Source organism: Anas platyrhynchos, chromosome 2 (genome assembly GCF_047663525.1).
Source record: "Anas platyrhynchos isolate ZD024472 breed Pekin duck chromosome 2, IASCAAS_PekinDuck_T2T, whole genome shotgun sequence".
Lineage (NCBI taxonomy): Eukaryota > Metazoa > Chordata > Aves > Anseriformes > Anatidae > Anas > Anas platyrhynchos.
In genome coordinates this window covers 6,807,451-6,829,839 of record NC_092588.1, presented here as the reverse complement: position 1 = coordinate 6,829,839, position 22,389 = coordinate 6,807,451, and the positions used below count along the sequence as shown (strand labels likewise).

The 22,389-nt window shown below is 35.3% G+C and overlaps 1 protein-coding gene across 4 annotated transcripts in view; it reads left to right on the top strand.

Annotated features, from left to right (window-relative positions):
- KHDRBS3 (KH RNA binding domain containing, signal transduction associated 3) overlaps positions 1 to 22,389 on the top strand; it is a 91,665-nt gene that overhangs the window by 58,779 nt on the left and 10,497 nt on the right. For all 4 annotated transcript variants that reach the window (XR_003495860.3, XM_027452736.3, XM_027452735.3 and 1 more), the window contains one exon: positions 9,985 to 10,067. Coding sequence is in view for 3 of the 4 variants with exons in the window: in XM_027452736.3 (XP_027308537.1) it covers positions 9,985 to 10,067 (83 nt within the window). In the remaining variant the exon portion in view is untranslated. The remainder of the gene's footprint in view (positions 1 to 9,984; positions 10,068 to 22,389) is intronic.

Below are 22,389 nucleotides of genomic sequence, written 5' to 3'. Positions count from 1 at the left end.
CTATGTTTGTCCTTTTTAGAGCTAGATCTGTTGTCCAAACTATGTATCTTTTTATTCAGACTAGAATACTGGAGGTATCGTAACATGTTATTTTAAGCAGCATCTGTGGCATATAGTTTCTGAGCTACAAAGACCAGGATATCTGGAGAAGTTACAGAGCAGCATTTGAAACTTTTCCATTGAACACTGGAATGTCTGTGAGGGTCCATGACGGTTTTCATTCATACAGGTTTACAAGCCTCTACTTTGTGCTTGTTAAAATAGTGTGCAAATATGCAAGTTTAGAAAGAAGCAAACTGTATGCTGGATGTAAGCCTTCGACCACTTGCTTCTGTAATTCCGTAATCTAAGATGATGCAGGACTTGCATACATAAAATCTTGCCCTTTTCCTCTGACATACTGTTATGTACATGATGTGACAGAAAATGAGGCCATTATTAACTCACATAAACAGCTTCCGCTTTCAGTCACTCCCTTTGGCAACCTCTTTCTGTAGTCCTGAACATCTGTCAGACCAATGAATCTTTAACATCTAAGAGTAATTTACTCAGTTCTGCCTACTACTTAACATGCTCCCCTCCCCCCCCCCCCCCCCCCCCTTTTTTTAAGACGTTACTTTAAAAAACACCAAAATGGAAGATAGTTACTGTAGTCTGAAAAAAACAGAAGGGTTAATTCTGAAGGAAGAGTCTTACATTGGGAAAATCGTTCCAGAAGCAAAAAATAATTTATTTGGATGTAGATGCATTTTAACAAGGATCATTTTAACAAAATGATCAACAGAAATAGGTGATCATTTCTGTCCCATGTTTGGAGCCCATAAGGAAGTTGTCCAGAACGTAACTGTTACAGAAGGTTCTACACAGAGGTAGACTGTATCCATCCATCAATCAACTTTCTTAAATGTCTTTAATGCTGACTCTGGATGCTTGATGTGGCCTTTCCTGCTGAAGTCACACAACGTACTGGACTAGGAGCAGTACCTGCACATTTTTCCAGTTCAGTATGCCTAGTTTTCCCACTCCACTTTTGCATGTCTCACTTACACATCTCATTGAGTCCCACAACCCATTTCTCTGGACTTTACATTATTGCTAGTACCATGATAAAGTTTTTGAAGCTACTAAACCACAGTTCCTTATTGTTTCCTGTTAAGATTTTTATATTTTTTTTTAAATAGCTGTAGCTTCAGTTTGGACTGTAGGAAAAATCCCAGCATCTTCAGCCAGACAGCTTTATTATCACTTTTCTAAGCTCACTGCTCTGGTGTGATAAACTTGCTCCAACGGCTAATACGCCTCCCATTTTTGCATCTTCAACTGCTTGGGTCAGGAAAAAGCCTAGTATGAGATGGAAGCATGGCCAGGATTATTTTTATAATACTTGGATAAGGGAAAACATACGAGTTGATAGATTTATTGAAGCACTTGCAGACAGTCTCAGGGACACTGTTCTCTTAATTATGAGACTGTTTCTATATTTACTGAACCAAACATGTGCAACAGATAAAAGTCAAAATATTTTTCATGTGTTTTTAAACTGACAATTTATTCCATTAAGATAAGGAACAGAAATTGTATTTAACTACTACCTGGAGATTTTAATCGTTTCCATAATTTTCAATAAGCAAGAAATATGTAACAGTATGTTAGCAATTCACTACTTCTTTTTTTAGTGTTGACTCCTTAATCGATATTCAGGTAAACAGAGGTTAGAACGTAACTGTTCAATCTCAATTACTGTCTAGTAACAGTTTATGCTTTTTGCTTCTTCTTCTTGTCATCTCTACCAGCTTTAAACCTTTGGGGCTTTTTTCTAAATCAGTAACACAGCAATGGGACTGAAGCCTTTTAAGATTAGATTTTTATTCACTCCTGCTCTTGTTTTACAGAAGTATTTTTCAAATATTCTCTAAATATTTGAATTCTGTACTCTGTGGGAACATATTTGTTATGATGCCATGCCGAGTCCTATTTTGACTGCTTATATGTTTTAAATGAAATGGGAGATTTATCTGAGTTGATAATCAAATGTTAGGCATTAAGGACTGGGCTTTTAATGTAGATTGTTTAAAGTAAAATGAATTCTTGTGGCAGTGTGGAACTGAAAAATAACGATTACGATTGAGCAAGTTATGGTCAAGATTTGCTTCAGCAGTACTTCAGAAAGCAATCAGTTCTAAACGTTCCTCCTAGTGTGTGTGAGTGTGAAGTGGATCTTTAGTTCTGTTTCTGGATGTTTATTTTTGTTTTCTTGTGTCCGGGCAAGGGTTACCTAAAGCAGTGACCACATACATAATGTCTAGCAGTGTTTCAATTAGAGTACTTCAATGAGATTGCTTTCTGTAATAGAAAATTGAATTATGATGGAACGTCAAACAGTAAGAGACATAGGGAGACGTCCTAATGTTAGGTAAATTGTAACTTGAGAAAGAACATTATGAACAATTTAAAATTACATGTCAATATTTTTTAATTTGAAGATACAGGCTTCTTCAAAGGATGAACAAAGCAGTTGGAATAGAACAGATACTGATAACAAACTTCAAGATCTAAACTTCAAAATCTCTGCTTAATTATCATTTGATTCTGTAAGATCCTAAAGCTTAGAGATTCTTAAGTTTCTAAGTTTATAGTTCCCGAAGCATACATTTGTGGATATTTACAGAGATACCGTGTTTTTACTGGTAGACAAAGCAATGTTTTCAGACTTAATTCAGATTTAAGATTGTAATTCTCCTACTAAGTCTATTCTAAAAGACTATATTTACGCTACATATACTATAAGATATATGTACTACAGTGGTATGAGACTATGCTCATTCTATTCCATATGAGAAATGGGGAACATTCAAAGACATTATTGTAACATGCTGGATAACAATATCCTACCCAAAAAATAATCAGATAGGATGTTGTATTGGAATCTCTCCAGAATTGGAAGGCCCTTGGTTTAGACTCTTGTTAGAGGTATTCACATTCCTTCAGTTCTCTTTGGAGAGCATGTGCTAACCACCAGGCTAATGGCTGTCCTGGCATTCTCAGGGTCAGGAGCTGTGGTTTCCATCCTTTCTGTTTTGGAAGGAATTCTTAGAATGTTGTGCGAAGCTTAAAGGGAAGGAAGGGGTGAGGTTGGTTTGTTGACAAGTAGTATGTGTCTGGATGAAGTCTAGACTTCATTTCACAATCTGGTGATTAATATAAAATGTGCATGAATCAATTAATGAAGGAATGAATGCAAAGTCTTACTTTTTACAGGTGAAAGCACATTCAACTGAGTAACCTACAGCCTATTGTTTAGCACATCCTCTTAGAAAGTTCGTTCAAATTCTCCCAGGCTTGATGTTGAACATTCAGTTTTAATTCTGCAGATGCTGAGTATTGGTTGTAATACAAAGTCCATTTCCTTTGTGTGAGGAAAATACCAAATGCAATAGATGCATTTAGGACTATGGACTCTGAGTGGAGGGGAAATACTTCAATTCCTAAAGAACTGTTTACCACAAATGCAGAACCATAGAACATCCTGAATTGGAAAGGACCTAGGAGGATCATCAAGTCCATCTCCTGGCTTCACACAGGCCAATCTGAGAGTTAAAATCTAATCTGAGAGTTAAATCTAAGTGCATTGTCTAAATGCATCTTGAACACTGACAGGATTGATGCCACAATCAGTGTACTTTTCATACCTTCAGTGTTACCACTCATCTCGTTAAGTGAGTTGGCCTCAGTCCCTACTGGGTCTCTTACTATCAGTTCCCAGGTGTCTGAGGACTGTATGGAGTCTATAAGAGTTGATAGTTCAGGAGTTAACCCTTTCAACACAGCATTCTGATTTCTATTTATTCTTTCTGCATCTCCTCACTGAGATCATATTTAGTTTAGAAGATTTTGAAAAACAGAGTAAGGATTACAAAAAATATACTGTGGGAGCAATTTCTTGGAGCAGTGTTCCTGTTGATTTTGCAAGGTAAACTGTTTGTAAACTAGACTGCTTCTTCTCATTAACATTCATTTGCTCACTTACTGTTCCTGGTTGAAAAGGAAAGATCTGTAGGGGAAAAAAAAAGAACAAAATCTGTGTATACCATATGAAAAATACAAGTTCTTTATTTACAAGTGAATGTCTCCTGGAATGGGGAGCAAAATATTAGGCAAAATAAGGGTTAATCCGGAGGACATAAGACTTGGAAAAGAGTTTAAATCCTACCTTTGTTGATTTCCAGTATAATCTTATTCTCACTTTGCAATAGTTGCACCATGTTTAAATTTACCTTGATATTCTGAATATTGATACTTTCCTAAAAACTTGCAATAGCTTTATTCAAATTAATTTCAAATATTCTTGTTTGTGTAGTTATTTTGAGTGTGAAGCTTTGTCTGATTCCTGGAAAAGGGTTTGAAGAAGCTTCATTCTCTAGGAACTACATAAATGATCTTTTTGTCCTTTCTGTCTCTGTTCCCTTCTGTGGATAATGTTGTGGTTTACACTTTTTTTTTTAAAGCAACGCGTTCACTGAGTTTTTGTTTTACAAAAGTGCTTAAAGTCAGTGTAAATTCTGGTAAGGCTTTTAGAAAGGAAGTTCAAAGCATCAGAACATTGTCTTTTTTTTTTCTTCTTTTTTTTTTTTTTAAATTGCAATGTTCTGTTTCATGCTAAATAGGTCAAGAAAAAAAAATGTGAAAAAAAAAATTAAAAAGAGTTTTAAAGGTATTAAGACCCTCAATTCATTGTTTCTTTCTCTTTTATGTTTACCTTTGCTTTTGGGGTTTTCAAGATGTGCTGAAGAGACAGTGGAAAATCTTTCAATCAGACATTTTAGCTGTGAAAACAGTGGAATTTTTTTTGGAGGAAAAGCTGAAAAGTTTTCATGCCTGCTTATCTCGAGGTTGAAACATAACCTATATTGTGTATATAAAATATTTCTTGAATTATTTTAGAGTTCAAGCAGCTAATCTGAACTGGGGCCATGTTGTGACTTGATGTTATTGCATAGGCCTTAGTTCTCCTTGGGATTCTTACTCTGGCCTTCGCCACTGTATACAGGAAAAGAGAACTGTTTTGGCATGATAGTCACTTTGATAGTCACTTGGTTTAAATGCTGCTGCCTATATTCATTAGCAACTTTTTTTTTTTTTTTTAAGTGCACAAAACATAATCCACTGGTACATCTCTCCCATTTCAGAAATACCTTATTTGTACCTTATTTGTTCTGGTTGAATATGCTCTGGTCTCCTTCTAGATGAAAACAGATGAAAATGTACAAACTAAAAGCTTACAGTCTGTACATGTTTGCTGCAAATGTCGTTAATGTTAGCATTCAGACTTAAGATGGAAGTAGCTGCCCATATTTGTTTTGATTGCCCCATATTCCCTGTTGTTTAAGTGATGGGGAGATGTTATTTTCACACAACAAAATGTCTGTTCCTTCCTTTTACAATTCTAATTTGCTGAAAAAATTCTTTACTGCCTTATGCTGATGTTTTCTCTTGTGCTTTCTCCTTCAAGTTAATTTCTAAGCACTGTATTTTTTTGAGCGTGATCGTTTTTATCTGAAAAGACAAAGTTCCACCAGTATTTGGTGATGAAGTACTGGTGTAAGTATTAATTTCAGAGAATGATGAGGAAAAGAAACAACAACCTTTTAGTTATAGTGATAACAGCCTTAATTATTTTTTTTTCCCTTGGATGTATTTCCGTAGTGGGGCAGAGCAGGGAAAATGATTTCTTATTGATTTGATGATTTTTTTTCCAGCACTGCAAATGGCCTTTTTGCTAAAATGAACTTTTTACCCCCTCTTTTTCCTGCTTCTCTGTCTTGTTCTCTTTGAAACATTGTTAATTTCACCTAAAGGGGGGCCAAACACTAGTCTGTCACTGTCACTGCCAGCAGATTATAATTTAAAGCTACCATTTCCTATTCCCCATGAACAAGGGTATGTTCAAAGTACTTAATCATTAGAAAGAAATACAGATGAGCAAGACTTAGCTTGATTTAGAGTATGTCAGGCACTGCAGAGGTTTTGGTAAAGATTGCTTTCATTGGTTTTATCATCATTTGACCTGTGATTGTAACTTACCGTTTAATATACTTGGAGGATGCATATTTATGTATTGCCTTTGGTTCTGTCCATGAAAAATGTCTGCACTTTGCACCAAACAATTCCAGCTACCAAACGCTGCTCTTCACCCTTTGGATTTACATCAACCGCAGGTGCTATCATTAAGACAACTGCAGACAAAAGCCCTCTTGAAGAGGAAACATAATGTGATGCTGGCTTAATAGTGGAATTTTTAACAAGGTTAAAGATTTTGCAGAACAGTTTCTTTTTTTTTTCCTTTTTCAGAAGATCTCTCTTGTAATTCTAGCCGTTCGTTTCCTTTGGAAAAAAAAATCTTAAGATCATAAAGAACATAAGTCAGGCCATTGCCTCTTGATGTCTTCCTGCTTGGTATTTCAAGTGCCCTGTGGAAAGTACCTGCAGTTTTAAGATGACTATAGCATTTTCAGATCAGTATTTTTTCTACATTTTTGTATTGTAATCAATCATAAACCGTACAGCACATTTGCTGCCTTTTCTTCAGACTAATTCTGATGAGAGTTAGTTTTCTAAGTTGTCCTGAGAAGTAGAATAGTGAATGATAGAAAGTGCTTCCATTCATGGGCTAAAAACATGATTTTGTTGGGCTTTTGTTTTTTGGAGAAGAAATATGGCTTCACTCATATTCACTCATATTCACTGGCAAGCAGTGAATATGACATACTAAAATATACACAGATATCCTATACTAAAGTTCTCTCCCTTTTCATTATATATATGTAAAAATTGCTTTTATTTAGGTTTGCATGATGTATTATAGTACTGAAACATATAGTGAGATTGCTGAGAACATTTTGTATAGGTACTAACGAAGGTTAAATGAAACTCTGTCAGGAAAGTGGTCACAGCACCAAACCTGCCAGCTGGAGTTCAAGAAAGATTTGTACAATGCTCTCAGACATGTGGTCTGATTTAGGGTGGTCCTGTGTGGAGCCAGAAGTTGGTCTTGGATGATCCTTGTGGGTTGCTTCTGACTCAGGATGTTCTATGATTCTATGATTTATTGAATCCACAAGAGGTCTGTTTCAGAAACAAAAAATAGTGTGGTTTTAATTAAAAACTGAAAATACTCTGTCTTGACTAGCCTTAATAATAACCTCCCAAAAGCAAAAGTTTTCAAATGCAGCGTGACTGACAGAAAATACGATGTCAGATCTAGTTCAGGGAAAGCTCTGAAGCATAATTTGTCTGCCCCTGCCTCCTTACTGTTTCAAGGGAGTAGTGCACAGTAAATAAATTAAATTGAATCTTTTCTCTCTTAACAAAACATCATTAACAGCTCTTTAAACATAGTCCATTTTAGTATCATGTAGCACAGGAAGTTTATTATGTTTTTAATGTATATCTGTGATTTTATAAATGTAAATACAGCAATAAAAAGGAAGAATGGATCTATTTAAGCAGATTATGGTAATTGCAACACCACAGGTTGATCTTAATGCTTAAGTGCCAGGCTTAAGTGTATATGAAAAATGGAAACCAGTTATCTTTCCATTTAAAGCTTAGAGTCACCTTCAGCAAAACAATAATGCAAAATTTAATAAATTCTCTACTTTAGAAATTAACACACACAATGGTGAGCAATAGTGAGTTCCAAGCAAAAGTTTTCTGGAAGAGAAAGCTAGCTACATACACACAAGACTGAAAGAAAGCATTGGCCTTCACAGAATAGTACTTTCATTCTGCTGGGCATTTTGTTAGCCTGATAATGCTTTTCCTATTTCAAGTTAACTTTGCTCTTTTGTCTGCAAGAAGTCATAGATAAACCATAGCTTCAGGCTAGTCTCTTTTCCCCTTCCTCTTTTTTTCCTCTTTTTTTTTTTCTTTTCCTTTTTTGAAGTTGTTGGTATAATGTGAAGAATAGGACTGATTGCTTAAGAATTCTCCATGAATTCCTTAGGGCCAGAGTTCTCCTAAAATGTTAAAAGGTTAATTTCAGTCCTCTGCTTCGATTTGTTGTCACTGATGTGCATATACCACTGGAGATTGGGGAGCTAGGGATGGCTCATTCACAGTTAGCAGATTCTATGAGAGGAGACCAAATGTCATGTAAATGCTCTGGAACAGAGCAAATACATTGGCTCAGACAGCTTCTGCTGCTGATCAATGTCTGTATTGTTAACAGATGTCTGTGCATTGCATCAAGAAGTAATAAAGTGCTTGTTCATAATAACTGCCAGGAGGGAATGGTTTTGTGGGTTTAGTGTGTGGCTCATCAAGGAAAATCCATATCTGTATCAGATGGGCAAAGAAAATGCTAAGACTCTATTTTAGCTTTTAGTTTCAGGACAATGAATTATTGAAAGAGCAAACAATGAATTTCCTTTTTTGAGTGGTACCGTTTATCCATGCATCTCTTTGCGACATACAATTGGAAGAATCTTTGTTCCCTTTTCCAGGCCTATGAATAGGCTGTCACTCCCTTGTGCCTGCAAATATTCATGAACACCCTTCTGTAATCATTGCTGGGAAGCAATCATAGTCACTGAGCTAGCAGTGGCGGAACAGTCCTGGTGGGCTGCTTGCTTGCTTTTCCATATAAGCAATTTCAAATGACATGAAAATATTAGAAAATCTCTCAGCTTCCTGTTTGTTTTGAGGATGTCGTTGGAATTTCTGCTGTAGAAAGCTTTCCTTCTGAGCAAGCAATCAGATACAAATTATTGAAGGAGTTTTCTACTAGGGTAGGACAAGCCCCACCTAACTGACACAAGCAGTAGTTTTTATTATTATCAGTCCTCACTGAAAATTTCTTGAAAAGGGTTCTTTTCCTAGGAGAGAGATTGTTCTTTCATAAGACTTTATTCTTATATTGCCAGGATTGATACACACTTATTCAGAAAAAAACATTTATGTGACATTGCCTGATTTTGGTTTCTCTGGGTCCTTATGTTTTCAAAGTGCCTTCTAATTAGAGTTATTTTCATTTGGTGAAACTGGAGAAGATAACTCTAATTATTCATTGAGGCCTTTGGGATATTTGCATAGGATTTCCTAAATCTCCCATGTCAGGGATCAATACAAAGGCGATGCCATTTTTACTCAACATCAGCTTAGTTCAGTTAAGTTTATTGTTTGATCCAACAGTAAATTAGTGACAGTTCTTTACATTTGTACATTCCATGTTTCTATGAAAGCACAGCATCATTGTCACCTGTTTTTATATTAAACTTCTGTATGGCTTGTGGCTGGAGCTAACACGGTTTGATAACATTAGTATTTAAATGCTGTGCTATTTTGGGAAGAGCAGTATTGTGGTGTATACTTCAACCAAATTCTTAAATACTTCAAGAGAAACACTATTGGAGTCATTAATTTAATGTCTTAAATAATGGTTACTAAACTCCTACAGGGTGAAGAGTGTACAGAGAGCATTTAAGGTAAAGTGGTGGTTCTTACTAGTGTTACCTCTAGGGAATTTTTCTTTCCCATCTGTAGTCTACATAGGAATACTGAATTTAGTGTCCAGAATTAAGAGTCAGCAGCATGAAGCAGTTCACAATCTTTTATTTAGATGTTTTGGTTCCTAACTGAAGTGCTTCCCTGAACTTTCTTGAAGGTCAGTAGCTGACATACCTCAAATTCAAAGATGTGGAGACATGAAGTATTTGTGGTTTTCTCTGCACAAGCCAGTATTGTTAACTAAAATATCTGTTTTGAAGCACATTGCTGCCAGTAGCTCAAGATACTTCCAAACTTATTATACAATCTTAGATTTGTGTGGAATTAGTCTCTTAGTATCAAGATTTTGCCACTTCAGGGTGTATATAGATCATATATCCATTTCCGGACAGTATTGTCTTTTATATTTAGAACTAAGTTGCTACTTTGTTTCTAGAGTATGCTCAGGGTTAATATTACCTATATTTTTTATCCTTTCAGGAGTATGATGATGGTTATGGAACTGCTTATGATGAGCAAAGCTATGATTCCTATGACAACAGCTATAGTACTCAAGCACAGAGGTAAGTCCAAGATCTGCAGTAACTACAGATGAACTATTGTACAGTTGGAAGGTTAATTTTACTTAATTATGTTCTCAGACTCATTTTAGAAAGGAAAAATATTATAAAAGGCTTATTAGAAATAACCACCAGTGTTTTGTCTCTAGTATCGCAGAAGTAAAAAAGTCAAGTTACTTAATGGTTGAAAAGAAACAGTGATATGAGACAAAGAATTTCCGTGACGTCAAATCACAAATCAATGTGTTAGGCTGTTAAACAAATTCAGGAAAATTGAATATTAATTTTGAATTGATGTTCAAAACATTTTATAAGGTGTGGGAACTCTACAAAAGGTAGTAAATCAGCTGAAACACAGCTGATTTTTTTTTTTCACTTTTCAAACCTGATTATACTGCAGTATTTTACATTTATTTGGTGTCGCTATGTTAAAAAAATAGGCAAGCAAAAAATAAAAGTATATGTGCTTCTGTGGAATTGTGTTTATGAACGATTTAAATCTCATGTTAATTTGTGTCCCTTTCCTCCCTATACATAATCAACAGTATTTTTAAGCACTTCTGATTTATTTACTTACAATTTCACTTTCTTAAAGAAACTATTTTATAGTTCCATGAATTGCAAGGAAAACTATTGTGTCCTAGTTCCCAGTGCTGGAAAAAAACAATACAAGCTGTGATGTACAAAGTACTTGTATCAGGTTGTAACAAATATGACACATTTTTTAGTAATTTGGCTGATCATCCCCATTTTGGGGTACTTCTAGTGGGCACATTTGAAAAATGAAATGGAATTCTTGTACACCTTTTAGTGAATTTCTTCTTATTCTTTTCTTAGACCCATGCTGATAGTTTGATTAGTAGTTGATTTCCTAATCTCATTGAAAATTTCTTGAAACGATACATGGCAATAAACTTACAATGGTCGAGACAATGCTGAAAAAATGCTAGGAAATGCTCTAGTTATACATTATTGCTTTGGTTATTTGGGGTGCTTAGGGCTTCAAACTATGCCCACTGGCAACAAGACAGAAGGAAAGGAGAGATTTAGTTGACACTGTGTTACTGTGAGCAGTATTCATTTACCTTCCACTGAATGTTTAGACTACTTTGAACGGCATGGCCGTATCTGAAATACTACAGAACTGTTCACAGCAAAGTTGAGATCAAAGCTGTTTGCACTTGATATCTGCTTAGCTATAGTGTTGACCACATCCAACATAAATTTAATTGTATAAATGAATATTTTCCTGTGCCCAACAACTCAATGTGAAAAAGCATAGTGGAAAGTTCCAATGTCATTATTGAGATCTAACACAAGGAAAATAATACTTTCATACATATGATACTTGATTCCTATAAAGTCTTCCAAGGTACTGAAAATTGGTTTAAAAAAAAAAAAAAAAAGGCATGACACCAGCAGTGTAGGACCTCCAAAATATGATGCTCTGTAGGCATTTAGAGACCAGCTGCTGGTAATGGATTTTTTTTTTTTTCCCAAAAAGAAAATTACCAAAATAGTCCTCAACTTTTATGTTGGTAATTCTATTCTGTTTTACTGCTTCTAGTGTTGGTAACAGTGTTTATTGCACACAAACAGTCAGATGTCATTACCAAGTCATTTGACTGAGCCCAAACTGAAAACATTACTAGCATTTGCTTCTTCATGCTAAGCAGGCTTTCACTAGAATGTTTTTTCATTTGAACTAAAATTAGCAAAAAGCAAGTTTTCCAATAAATATATTTGCTCATGTAAAGAGCTAAGGATTATACATAAGAATATGTATAATATTCATACATACAATATGAATGCTGAACTCAGCGTGGTCTGGAAGGAGATGATTCACAAATTGTTTGCTTTACTTTGTCTTTTGCCTGTAGTTTCATAATATTACATATGGGTAGATTTCAATTGCATTATCTCTTGAATAATAATTCATATTTTTTACCGTAATCTTATTAAGTGATACATGGTAAAACAAAACAAGAAATGATTCACTTGCTTGTATATTTCAAATGGGGTATGGATACTCATTCTCTGGCATGTTTTCTGGCTTGGCAAAAATAATTTTAGGATTGTATTGGCAGGCAAAAAGTAATAACTATAAACAGCCATCTGAGCTACCTAGAACAGCATTCCTGGCTTTAATTTGAATATCAAATAGTAGCCCATATTGCAAAATGTCATTTTGTAACCACTGAGAGATACTTATCATATTTAGGTGTATTACTATGTTCTTTCTGTGAAGGAAATTACAGGAAATAGAATTATTTGCGTAGTTTAACCTTATATCATTCTTGATATTTTACCCTCATTATAAAGCATGGATAGAAAAAACTTGTGTATAGAGGGCATTTATATGTTTAAAATGCATTAGTGACAAGCGTGTATAAACAACATTTCTTCTTTTCATTTGTAATGTTGAAAATAATCTTTTAAGGGTAATAGTATTTTTAGTATATCTTCTGATACTAATTTCTCTAGAAGATTGTGATATTAAAGACATTCTGTATTAGTGAAGGAAGTTGAGAAATAGCTAATAGACTGAAAAGATGAGTTTGTTCCGTTTGCAGTAGATTTTCAGCATTTGAATCCTGTTCATGCACCTCTTCAAACCTGGTTGATGTTTACAAGTGTATTTTCCTGTGGGATATGCTGGAGACAGTTGAAATATTCCTTTTGTTTTTAAAGATCTCGTATATTTCACAGCTTCCTTTGTTAAAGATGGAAAATTCAATATAATTAAAATACGTCTCTGTTTTTTTTTTTGCATGGCAGCATGTTTTTGGGATGTCTGTCTGCACGAATATATGTTCTCCAAATTCAACCATTCAGTACAGCACAGCAGTGCTCTCCTGTACTCTGTATTCTGTTTTTAGTTATGACATGTTTAGTGTATTTTCCAGAAATGGCCAAATCTGAGATGGACTAGGATGGCGTCCTATGTTCAGATATGAAGAACAGCATATTGTGTATTTCTGTGTGCATTAAGGTAGCTGAGAATTTGCATGCGTTTGCAAACAGTTCTTCCTGACTGTAACCTGCTTGCTTCTACCAAATCGTATGTGTTTAAATTTCAATGGCATTTTATTTGACATTGTCAAGTACAAGAAGGGATATAAAAGTCACGCACAATGTGAAGCCTTACTTAAAACCTGTCACAGCACTAATAGGGAGAGAAACATCAGAGTTCTTTCCAAGTTGTCATCCATCTTAATGCCCTGTAATCCCATAGAAGTCGTTTTCACTTAAAACATTTTCTTATCCACTGCTGTTTGTTCATGTAACAAAGCCCCAGATTGTAGTGCTTGGGGATGTTTTTTTTTTTTATCAGAATTATGTTTTATGGTTAAAGAACCTTTAAAAAATATCCCTTGGAGCTGTGCAGAGTTTGGCTGGTTAACAGATTTTTAGAAGAGATGCAACTAAATTGTATGCTTAGTGGTTTTTTTTTGTTGTTTTTTTTTTTTTTTTTTAAATCCTTGAAATTTATGACAGTACAAGCTAGTAGGGTTAATAAATGAGGCTGTTCAGTATCTTCATAAATATATATACATACATACATATATATATGTATAATCTAAAATTAATTTAACAAAACATTTCTCAGCTTCTGAAAATCAAATACTTCAAGCAGCCAGGACAGTTTTAACCTTAATAGTGTACTGAAAGCTGTCAGAAGCTATGATCATTTATGGGAGATACGTAATGCTGAGGTAAGGAAAGCAGCAAGACTAGAATTAGTTACTCGGTCATGCAGGGCAGGCTTCACATTATGCCATCAGTAATTCCTTCAGGAAATCTGGCCTATATACGTGTGTAGTAATTTAATATTTGCAGTTGTACACCAAAATCTTTTTGGGGTCTTACAGAAGAATGTGAATTGCAAGTGTGTGATACCACTGTGATACCCCACGTGATTCTTGGTGCAGATACTTACATATGTCAGATGCACATAGATTTGGCAGCTCCCCTTATCCCTGCATGAATGCTTTCTTACATGACCCAGCTGACCCTTAAAGGACTTCCCAAACCTGTCTAGAACCATAATCTTTGACTTAGATTTACTGCAGCAAGTAGTGGGTATTTTAATGGACCAATGTTACTGCTATGAAAATTCAAAAATAATATTGTGGAGGAAACAGCAGAATTTAATTGGGTCTTAATTTTAATTGGTAGATCAGTTTAAACATTTTTTCCATATGAAAAAAAAAATCAATAATTCTAAATCTCTGAAATATGTTACAAATTGAGCAAACATGTTTTCATCCCTTAGTGGCCCCATACATGATCTGCACAAATGTTTGCGAAGACAATAATAGGGCAAAGGGAAACGGATGCTAATAAATCAATTGGTGCTGTCAGTTCACTGTTTAATGTTCTCTAGAATACGTAGGATTTATCACTGAGGAATTGTAGAATAATGGTAGTGTATGGAAACAAAGTCCACCAGGGAGATGTACTACATCATTCGGATTTAGCGCTGCCATCTGCTTAATAGCATTGAGATGACTACAGAGGTACTTATGATCAACCATTCATAGCATTGACAGATGCTGCAGAGAGTTAACATGCCAGAGAACGAGGTTTGTTACTAAAATTCAGATTATGTGACAAGGTTGTGGAGAAAGGGGGTGGGTTTGTTACCTCTCCAACAGCATTAAAGGTTTACTGTTTGCTTTTAAGTTTGCTATCAAGAGAGAAGGGCTAACGTTGTTACTGTAGCACGAAAAAAATAATAATCTAGAGAACCCCATCTGTCTGCGTGTGCCACTCAGAAGCTTCAAATAACTTCTTATGCTTTTCTGGTAGCATTTAAAACTGGATTCATTTATTTATTTATTTTCCTGGGGAAAAAATTGCTTTTGACTAGCTTCATTATTTTTATCTACAGTGGAGATCAGCAGTCTCTACTATAAAATAAATAGTTTGTATAACTATATGTCTGTGTCTGTTTAGGGACAAAAATAATAAGTCACTCATGTAGTAATGTAGTCATTTGGTGTTTAATTTATAACATTTATGATTTTAAAATTGCTTTAGATCTTCAGTCTGGAGATGATCTTGCCTACACTCAGTTGCAGAAGAATTTAATCTTAAACACGGATACAAAAGGGGAAAGATTAGCACTTAAAATAATTGCTGGCTTTTCCTCACTGTTTCTTGAACTGTTTTCTGATTTTCACAGTTGCTTCTTAATCCTCCACATTTCTCTCAGCAACAACCATTGTGCTATTGACTTTAAACAGTGTTTCTCAGTCACTTCCTTTGCATATTGAACAGTAATTGCTACCACTTCAAATCACACCCAAATGTGGTACATTCAAATAACTGCAATTTGCCTGTAAGCCTCGGAGCCATTCTGTCAAGCTAATCTGAACTTTTGGAGGGAGTTTACAAATTCTGTATAGTCCACTTATTTTTATTCAATGCATCTAGTTCACTTTGTTCATTCGTTAATGTGTTGAAGGATAAGTACATTATGCAACTTTAAATCTTTTATCTAAATCCTTGAAAACATAACCACACATGGTAATTGACAAGCATGTTAAAAACCCAGCATTATGAATGCCATGCAGTGAAGCCTTACTCTTCACCGTTCATCAAGTGACTGTTTCAAGACAATTTCTTTACAGAAGACTTACAAGGACCCAGGAGTTTGAAACGTTTGAGTAGATTTATGGTTAGTAGCTTGTGGTAGTTAACTAAGAAAAAAGTGACTGGATATCACATCAAAAATATTACCTTTTAATACACAAATAAAATCAAGCAATGGCCATTGCTCAACTGATGCCTAAACAACACAGCTAAATTGATGTGCTAAAATTCTCCAAATATGTAAATCCCTGATTTTATACCACTCCAGAAGCACCTTAGTTCTGACAAACTGATTCTGAAGATGTAGTTGTTACCATGGCCCAGAGATGTTGTCCTCCTCATTTTCCCTTAGGAATTCAAATTTTCAGGTATATTCTGAAACCATGCTTAGTAGTCACACAGAAGATGACAATGTTTCTGTTTATGAAAGGAGAATTTTCATACAGCTGAGTATATGGATTTGAAACTAGCTTACGGAGGTGTTGCTGTTGGCATTTGAAAGTTAATTGCTAACATTTTGTTTGTGATGCTCAGTGTTTTAAATTTACATTGTTAAGTTTGTCAGCAATCATGCATTTCCAGGGTGTATAAATATGCATTATATGCAAAACAGTGTCTGTTACTGTAGCTTTTCAAGATGTGATTCTCTGGATTTTAATGCTATTAGCTGCTAGTGTTTCATGCTCTGACTTATAAATCAAATCAATCCACAGCAGTGTGGGGAAAATGGCTACTATTTTGCTATTATTTTATTGTTACATGAAGACCAGGTATATATGAGCTTATTGGAGGTTGTAATTCTGTACAAATAAAGCTTCAAAAGCATTAGCATAAACAAGCTAATGTATCTTTTAACTAAAATTCCCTGCTATATGGTTTTCTGCTTAATTTTTATGCTCATATTTTTGGAAGACATTATTTTCTGCAGTTTGTCAGATCCAGTTCTTCAGGTAAATCTTCAGATGGCTGATTTCCTTTTTTTGTCATCTGCAAAGATATGATAAGATAAAATATTGAGAAGTGCCTCACAAAAGCACAGTTACTTTTAATTTTTATTCTAGCATATGTGTTTGAACTTTAAAAAAAAAAAAAAAGGAGGTTTACAGAAATCAGTGTTCTGAAACCTCAGTAAATGGGAACATGACTAAGCCAATTCAGTGTAGTGAAGGAAAATAACTGAAAAAAAAAAAGAAAAGGAAAAATAAATCGTAACGCAAGTATTTCACACAGTGTGCTCATAAAATTAGAAAAGTTTTTCAGAGTCCTCATCATGTAGATATTAGTAAATATCACTATTTAAGAAATTAATTTCAAGTTTTAGTAATAATACTTAATAAAATATTCTTTAGATACCAAAACTATTTTTGGTTTCCCTCATGGCTTTGCTAATCTATTTTACTGTGACTATTCCTCAATGTTTTTGAAAACTTGTTACAAATTAATTTAATAATATATGATTAAGAGACCTGCTGGAAAAATCTTACATAGAGGTGTTAAAGCAGTACAAAAAGAGAAGTAGCGTAAAATTCTAAGTGTATGAAGAATACAAAAAAGGAATTTGTTTTAAAAGCAAAATTAAATTTTTCAATTTACATGAATAGTTTGTTTTTTCCTGGATGGCTATACAGCATTTAAAAGTAGTGTCATTGAATTTCCACAGTATAATTAAAGAGGATGAGTAGGACTCATCTAAAGGATGAGTCATCCTACTCATCCTCCTAAGTAGGACTTAGGGGGTTTCCTTGGTTGACTGTACAGGTAAAACTGTAAGAAAAAGATAGGATAAATAGGATCTTTGAAGAAATGCTTAATAGGAAGAGAAAATTATTAATGGTAAATACGTTTTGAATATAAAAGACTACAATGTAGGTATTAATGGTTACTTCTGGAATTAGATTAAAAATGTTTTAATTGTGAGGGCTTCAATTTGATTACAGTATGATTTCAAAAAGAAGGTAGTTTAAGCTCAGATAATGAAGATTACAAAGATGTTACGTTCAGTAAGAGGAAAAAATTAATACCCAATTGCTAGGTCTCAAGATGCTGCAGCAATGACACTGGATGTATGGTCTTCGGAGAAGAAACCTGGATAATCAGGCTTCTAGAGTTTGGAATTTATTCTTACTCACTTGGAATTAACTTTTAAAATGTCATAAATAGGAATTCACTTTCTACCAGTTTCACTAAAAAAGATAAGCAGGGAAGGAAGAGAGACAACATAGTCCTTCTACAACTAGAGAAAGGATTGCATCATAAATTCACACTTGCAGTAGACAGTGAAAAATAGATAGGGAGGATTTATTTCCCACATCTCGGGTGGAGAAGGAACTTCGCTGGAAGCTTACACTGTTTTGGAAGCCAGTGTCTATTAGTCAAATGACAGAGGCATAAGAAACTGGACTTCATCAGTTCAGAACACTTTATTGTGTTGATGAATTTGTGTTGATGAATTGTGTTGATGTTGTTTGTAGATGACAATTTGATGCTGTTTTGCTTGGTTAAAGTCCATGTATTATATGTGCTTACTAATAGTAACTGAAAATTGCAGTTTTATTTTTTAGAGAGCAAGCTGGTGTATTTTCTTTTCTTTCAATGAAAGAAAAAAATTGCTTTTTTTTTTCAACTGCTGAGAGAATGTCTATTTTAATTGGGCAAATTTTAGAAAAAGGAAATGGTTGCAGTAAAACCTTGCAACTTTCTTTCTCTCTCCCCCCACACCCCCTACTCTCCCTGGTTTTTATTTTAGAAGAAATAACTGGGAGCTGGAAATTGTACTTTTAAGCACAATTTTGGCACCAGCTGCCACATAATAGAAAATGTTCAGTTCATTAGCCATCAGAATTTAAAGTGTATTGTCATATAGTCCCAACAGATGAGAGCAGTATGCAGTGCAGTTGGAACATGCATGTTGATACATGTCATAGAGTCCACAGGAGACCAGCAAGCAAGTCCTAGCAGTTAAACAGATTGAACTGTGTTTTTAACACAAGAGGAAGAGGTCTGCTTTATTGTACTTCGAGAAACATGACTTGAACCTTGCTGGTGTAAGGGGTGCTAGGGAAGCACCAGAATGATCTCAGACATGGCAATGCATTGCTTTTAAGATCTGTCAGATGCTTATGATTATGCAGTCCTGAAAACGCTTAAATGTAGTCTGCCTTTAACCAAATACATTACTTGATGGCACTTTTATTATTTTGAATTCTAATCATAAAACTGGGATGGAATGATAATTCTTTTCTCAAATGCTCTTCAATTTCAGCTGATGAGTAAGGCTATCAAATTTATGGGAAACTGATGAAAGTTGTACTGTTCCTTCAATAAATTAGAAAGACAAGAAGGTGTGATGTATATCTTACTGAGCAGTATTTCTAATGACAGAATGGTGACATACCGTCTGTGCAGTTTTTGTGGATGATAATGTATTATAGGCAGTGTTATCTTGTACTCCGATATGTGACAAGGAGTCACATATCTCAGCTCTCCAGCAGCATCTTGTGCAGGATTCAAGAGGGATAGCCAGGAATTAGAGATGGAACAGTTCCCACATCTGCTTCTGGGATTGCAGTAGGTAGTCTAAAAAGAGTCTGACTGACACCATTCAAATCTTTGTTATCCTCACTGCTTCCATCATCCTGAGTAGTCTCTGTCTGGAAGTGAGGGTAAGAAAACACATCCTTCAGTGTTATGTTTATATATTTGATTTCTCTGTCCTCATTTAGCTTTTGGAACACTCCTGGTACACACCTGGATTATTCAAGACTTCCAGTTTGGTTTCCTGTGATAGTAGCCTCATTCACATGTGACCCCAGACTGCTTTGTGAGCCAGACAAATGTCATGGGGTGATGCCAGGAGTTTGGTCCTATTTCACAGGCCAAACCAAAATGCCAGTGTGAGGCAGCTCAACTTCTTAGTCTCTCTATTGGTGCTTACTTTTTTGGTGTGGCAAACAGTTGGCATTTTATTTAGCAACTCCCATGCTGATGAATGATTATTATGGTAGTCTACTGATAGTTTCCAGATAAAGCTGTAGGTTCCTGCTGCTGCTGTTCCTGAGAGGAAGTCATATTTGCTTTGTGCCCCTCGGTCACTTCTGCTATGTCCATCCTGGGAGATGGAACATGATGAGAGTAGAGTTGAGGGTGAAGCTGAATGAATTCACAGACATCAGTAAGTGGACATTTCAGATGGTAAAACTTAGCTTTATGGCAAAACTTAGTTCTTAGAGTGCTTAGAGTTCTGCTAGAAATACATAGAAATACTTCAGTGCCTGGTTTGATGAAGGTTCTGAAGACATTTCACTATTCTTCAACATAAGTGAAAATTATTACAACTTCTACCATAAAAAATAATTTCTAGAGATAGCTAAGGGAATCCTTGAGAGGGCACTCTGGTCATCTTTTAGGATTATAGGAAATAAGATTTGATATTTGTACTATGAGATTAAAACGGGATGTAGTTTAAAGATGATTGCATCATTTGCTTGTATTTTATAAAGCTTTCACTTACAGGTGTCAGCTGCTATCTGCGATCATTATCTCTGTATTACAGACATAAACTGAGATGCAGTGATAAGAGTATGAACCAAAGAAACTTCTGCCAAAAAGAGGCAGAACTGAGCAGTAAATAAAAATCTTCTATCTGTAAGATGCAAGAAAAGACATGAATTTCCTTCTGATGTCCCAATTTCATGCTATGCTACTGAAAGCTGGGTTTCAGATTCTATTTTAATGATCCACAAACGCATTAGAACAGATACTCAACTCAATGTTCAAGACAATTGTGGAGATGAGAAGCTTCACTACTGTGATCATTGTCTTGACAATAACATTTGGGACACTCTTCTTCCTGTTTACTGTTGACAGATGGCTTGTGATCTCAGAAGCAGCTGAGCATGAAGATCTGATAGGAAGGCTAGAAAGAGTCTTGTCCTTGTGGAAGAGTTCTGTTCAGATACAATCATATCAGCCAGGGTCTATCATACAAGATATCTTGCTAGAAAGATCTTTACTCATTCTTTCTACTTCGCTGCTTTTATGTGTAATTTCTATAGGACAGAGGTGACATTTGTGAAGCTGCAATTAAAATAAAAGGAAGTCTTCTCTGTTCAGAAGTTTTCTGAGACTGCCCTGCCTTCTGTCAGTCCTCAAATTAATTCTGATACCAATATGTAAAATAAAAAGCAGAAAAATTTTTTTCTTTTTAGCCATTTTTCCCTAGCAAGCATTACAGATGGCTGAACTGGTTGGGAAACAAACAAACAAACAAACAAAAAAGCTGGTTTCCTCACTGCAAAGGAGGAAAGTGTTCTACTTCACTTGGTGTTTAGAAACCCAGTAACCAGTGCTAAAGTCTGTGCTTTTGCATTGAACTCCCCTTACTCCATTTATTCTCCCCTTAGTGGTAAGACTTGTTACCATACCACTTCTGCTTCAAGTGTAGAAGTAACAATGCTCATTCTCGCAGACACTTCTCACAGCACAGTGGTTCTAGAAAAATGGCAGGCAGCTTCTCAGTGCTCTGTTTTCCATAGTAAAACAACTTCTCTAAGACTTTACTTCGTCAGCGTTGCAGTGCTAGAATCTGAACGTGCAGATTCTCAAGATCTCTGCCTTCTTGGACAGAGAAAACAGGCATTTCTTCATGGCTATACATAAACTACTCAAACCTCACGTTACAGTTTCTCTAAGCATCATAGGTTTAATGCCAAGCCCACACCACTTTGAGGCAATATACTTAAGTTTATTGCTGTGTGCTATCTTTTTTTCTTTGTCTTTTCCCTGACTTCTCTCAAAGCCGAAAGACATCGTGCTGTTATGGGAATACAGACAAAATTAAATATGAGTAGATGTAAAAATGGACTCTACATGTACATGAGATCTGATTCACAGCTGATACACCGGTGTTGATTGCACTTGTACTGTTTATTCCAAGATTAGGAAAATGCCTGAAAAGCTTACCTATGTGCAATTACCCATTTACAAAGAAGGCGCTGCAGAATTTTCAGGTACTGCCCACATCTGCTAGGGAGAAACTGCTTGCAGACACTTGGGCAAGGAAAAAGTCAGGAAGGAAATTTGTAGAAAATGGCCTCAAGAGGACATTTCAGAACTGAAAACGTAATAACTCAAAGCAGACTCCCAGTTTAGTATTGCCAGGTGAAAAGAGAAGGGATCCTGTAGTGTTTTTTCCCTTGTTCTGAAAAGAGGGAGGTACACAAGATGAAAAGGAGTAGAAAGAAACGGGTTTCCCTTGCAGAATAAATCAGTTAAAGGGAAATATAAAACACGAGCAGTCTTCAATCAGAATTGCTAGGATGCCATAGAACCTGCATAAAATACTGCAAATATCAAGGATGCTTTTAAAACAAAAAAGTCACACAATGTTTTTACTATTGCCTAAAGATTTTTAAAGTGTGTGTACTTCAAAAATGAGACTTAACATCATACTTTCTGTCCAGAGGGAAAAAAATAATTATATTTGACATAAATACTTAAATTCTCACAAAATAATTGTCCTCAAATATCTCAGTTAATGACATTAAATTCACACTTTAGGAACTAGTTTGATTCTAGTACTGTAGATTCCTTTGAAAAGTTTTCCTATGAGAAGATTATTGCCTTGAAATGATAGAACTCTCTAAATTGCAACTTCATGTATAGTACTTTAGTACTTTTGTGTAATATAAAGATAACTTTGGCTCTGAATGCCACAGCGTATTAAGAC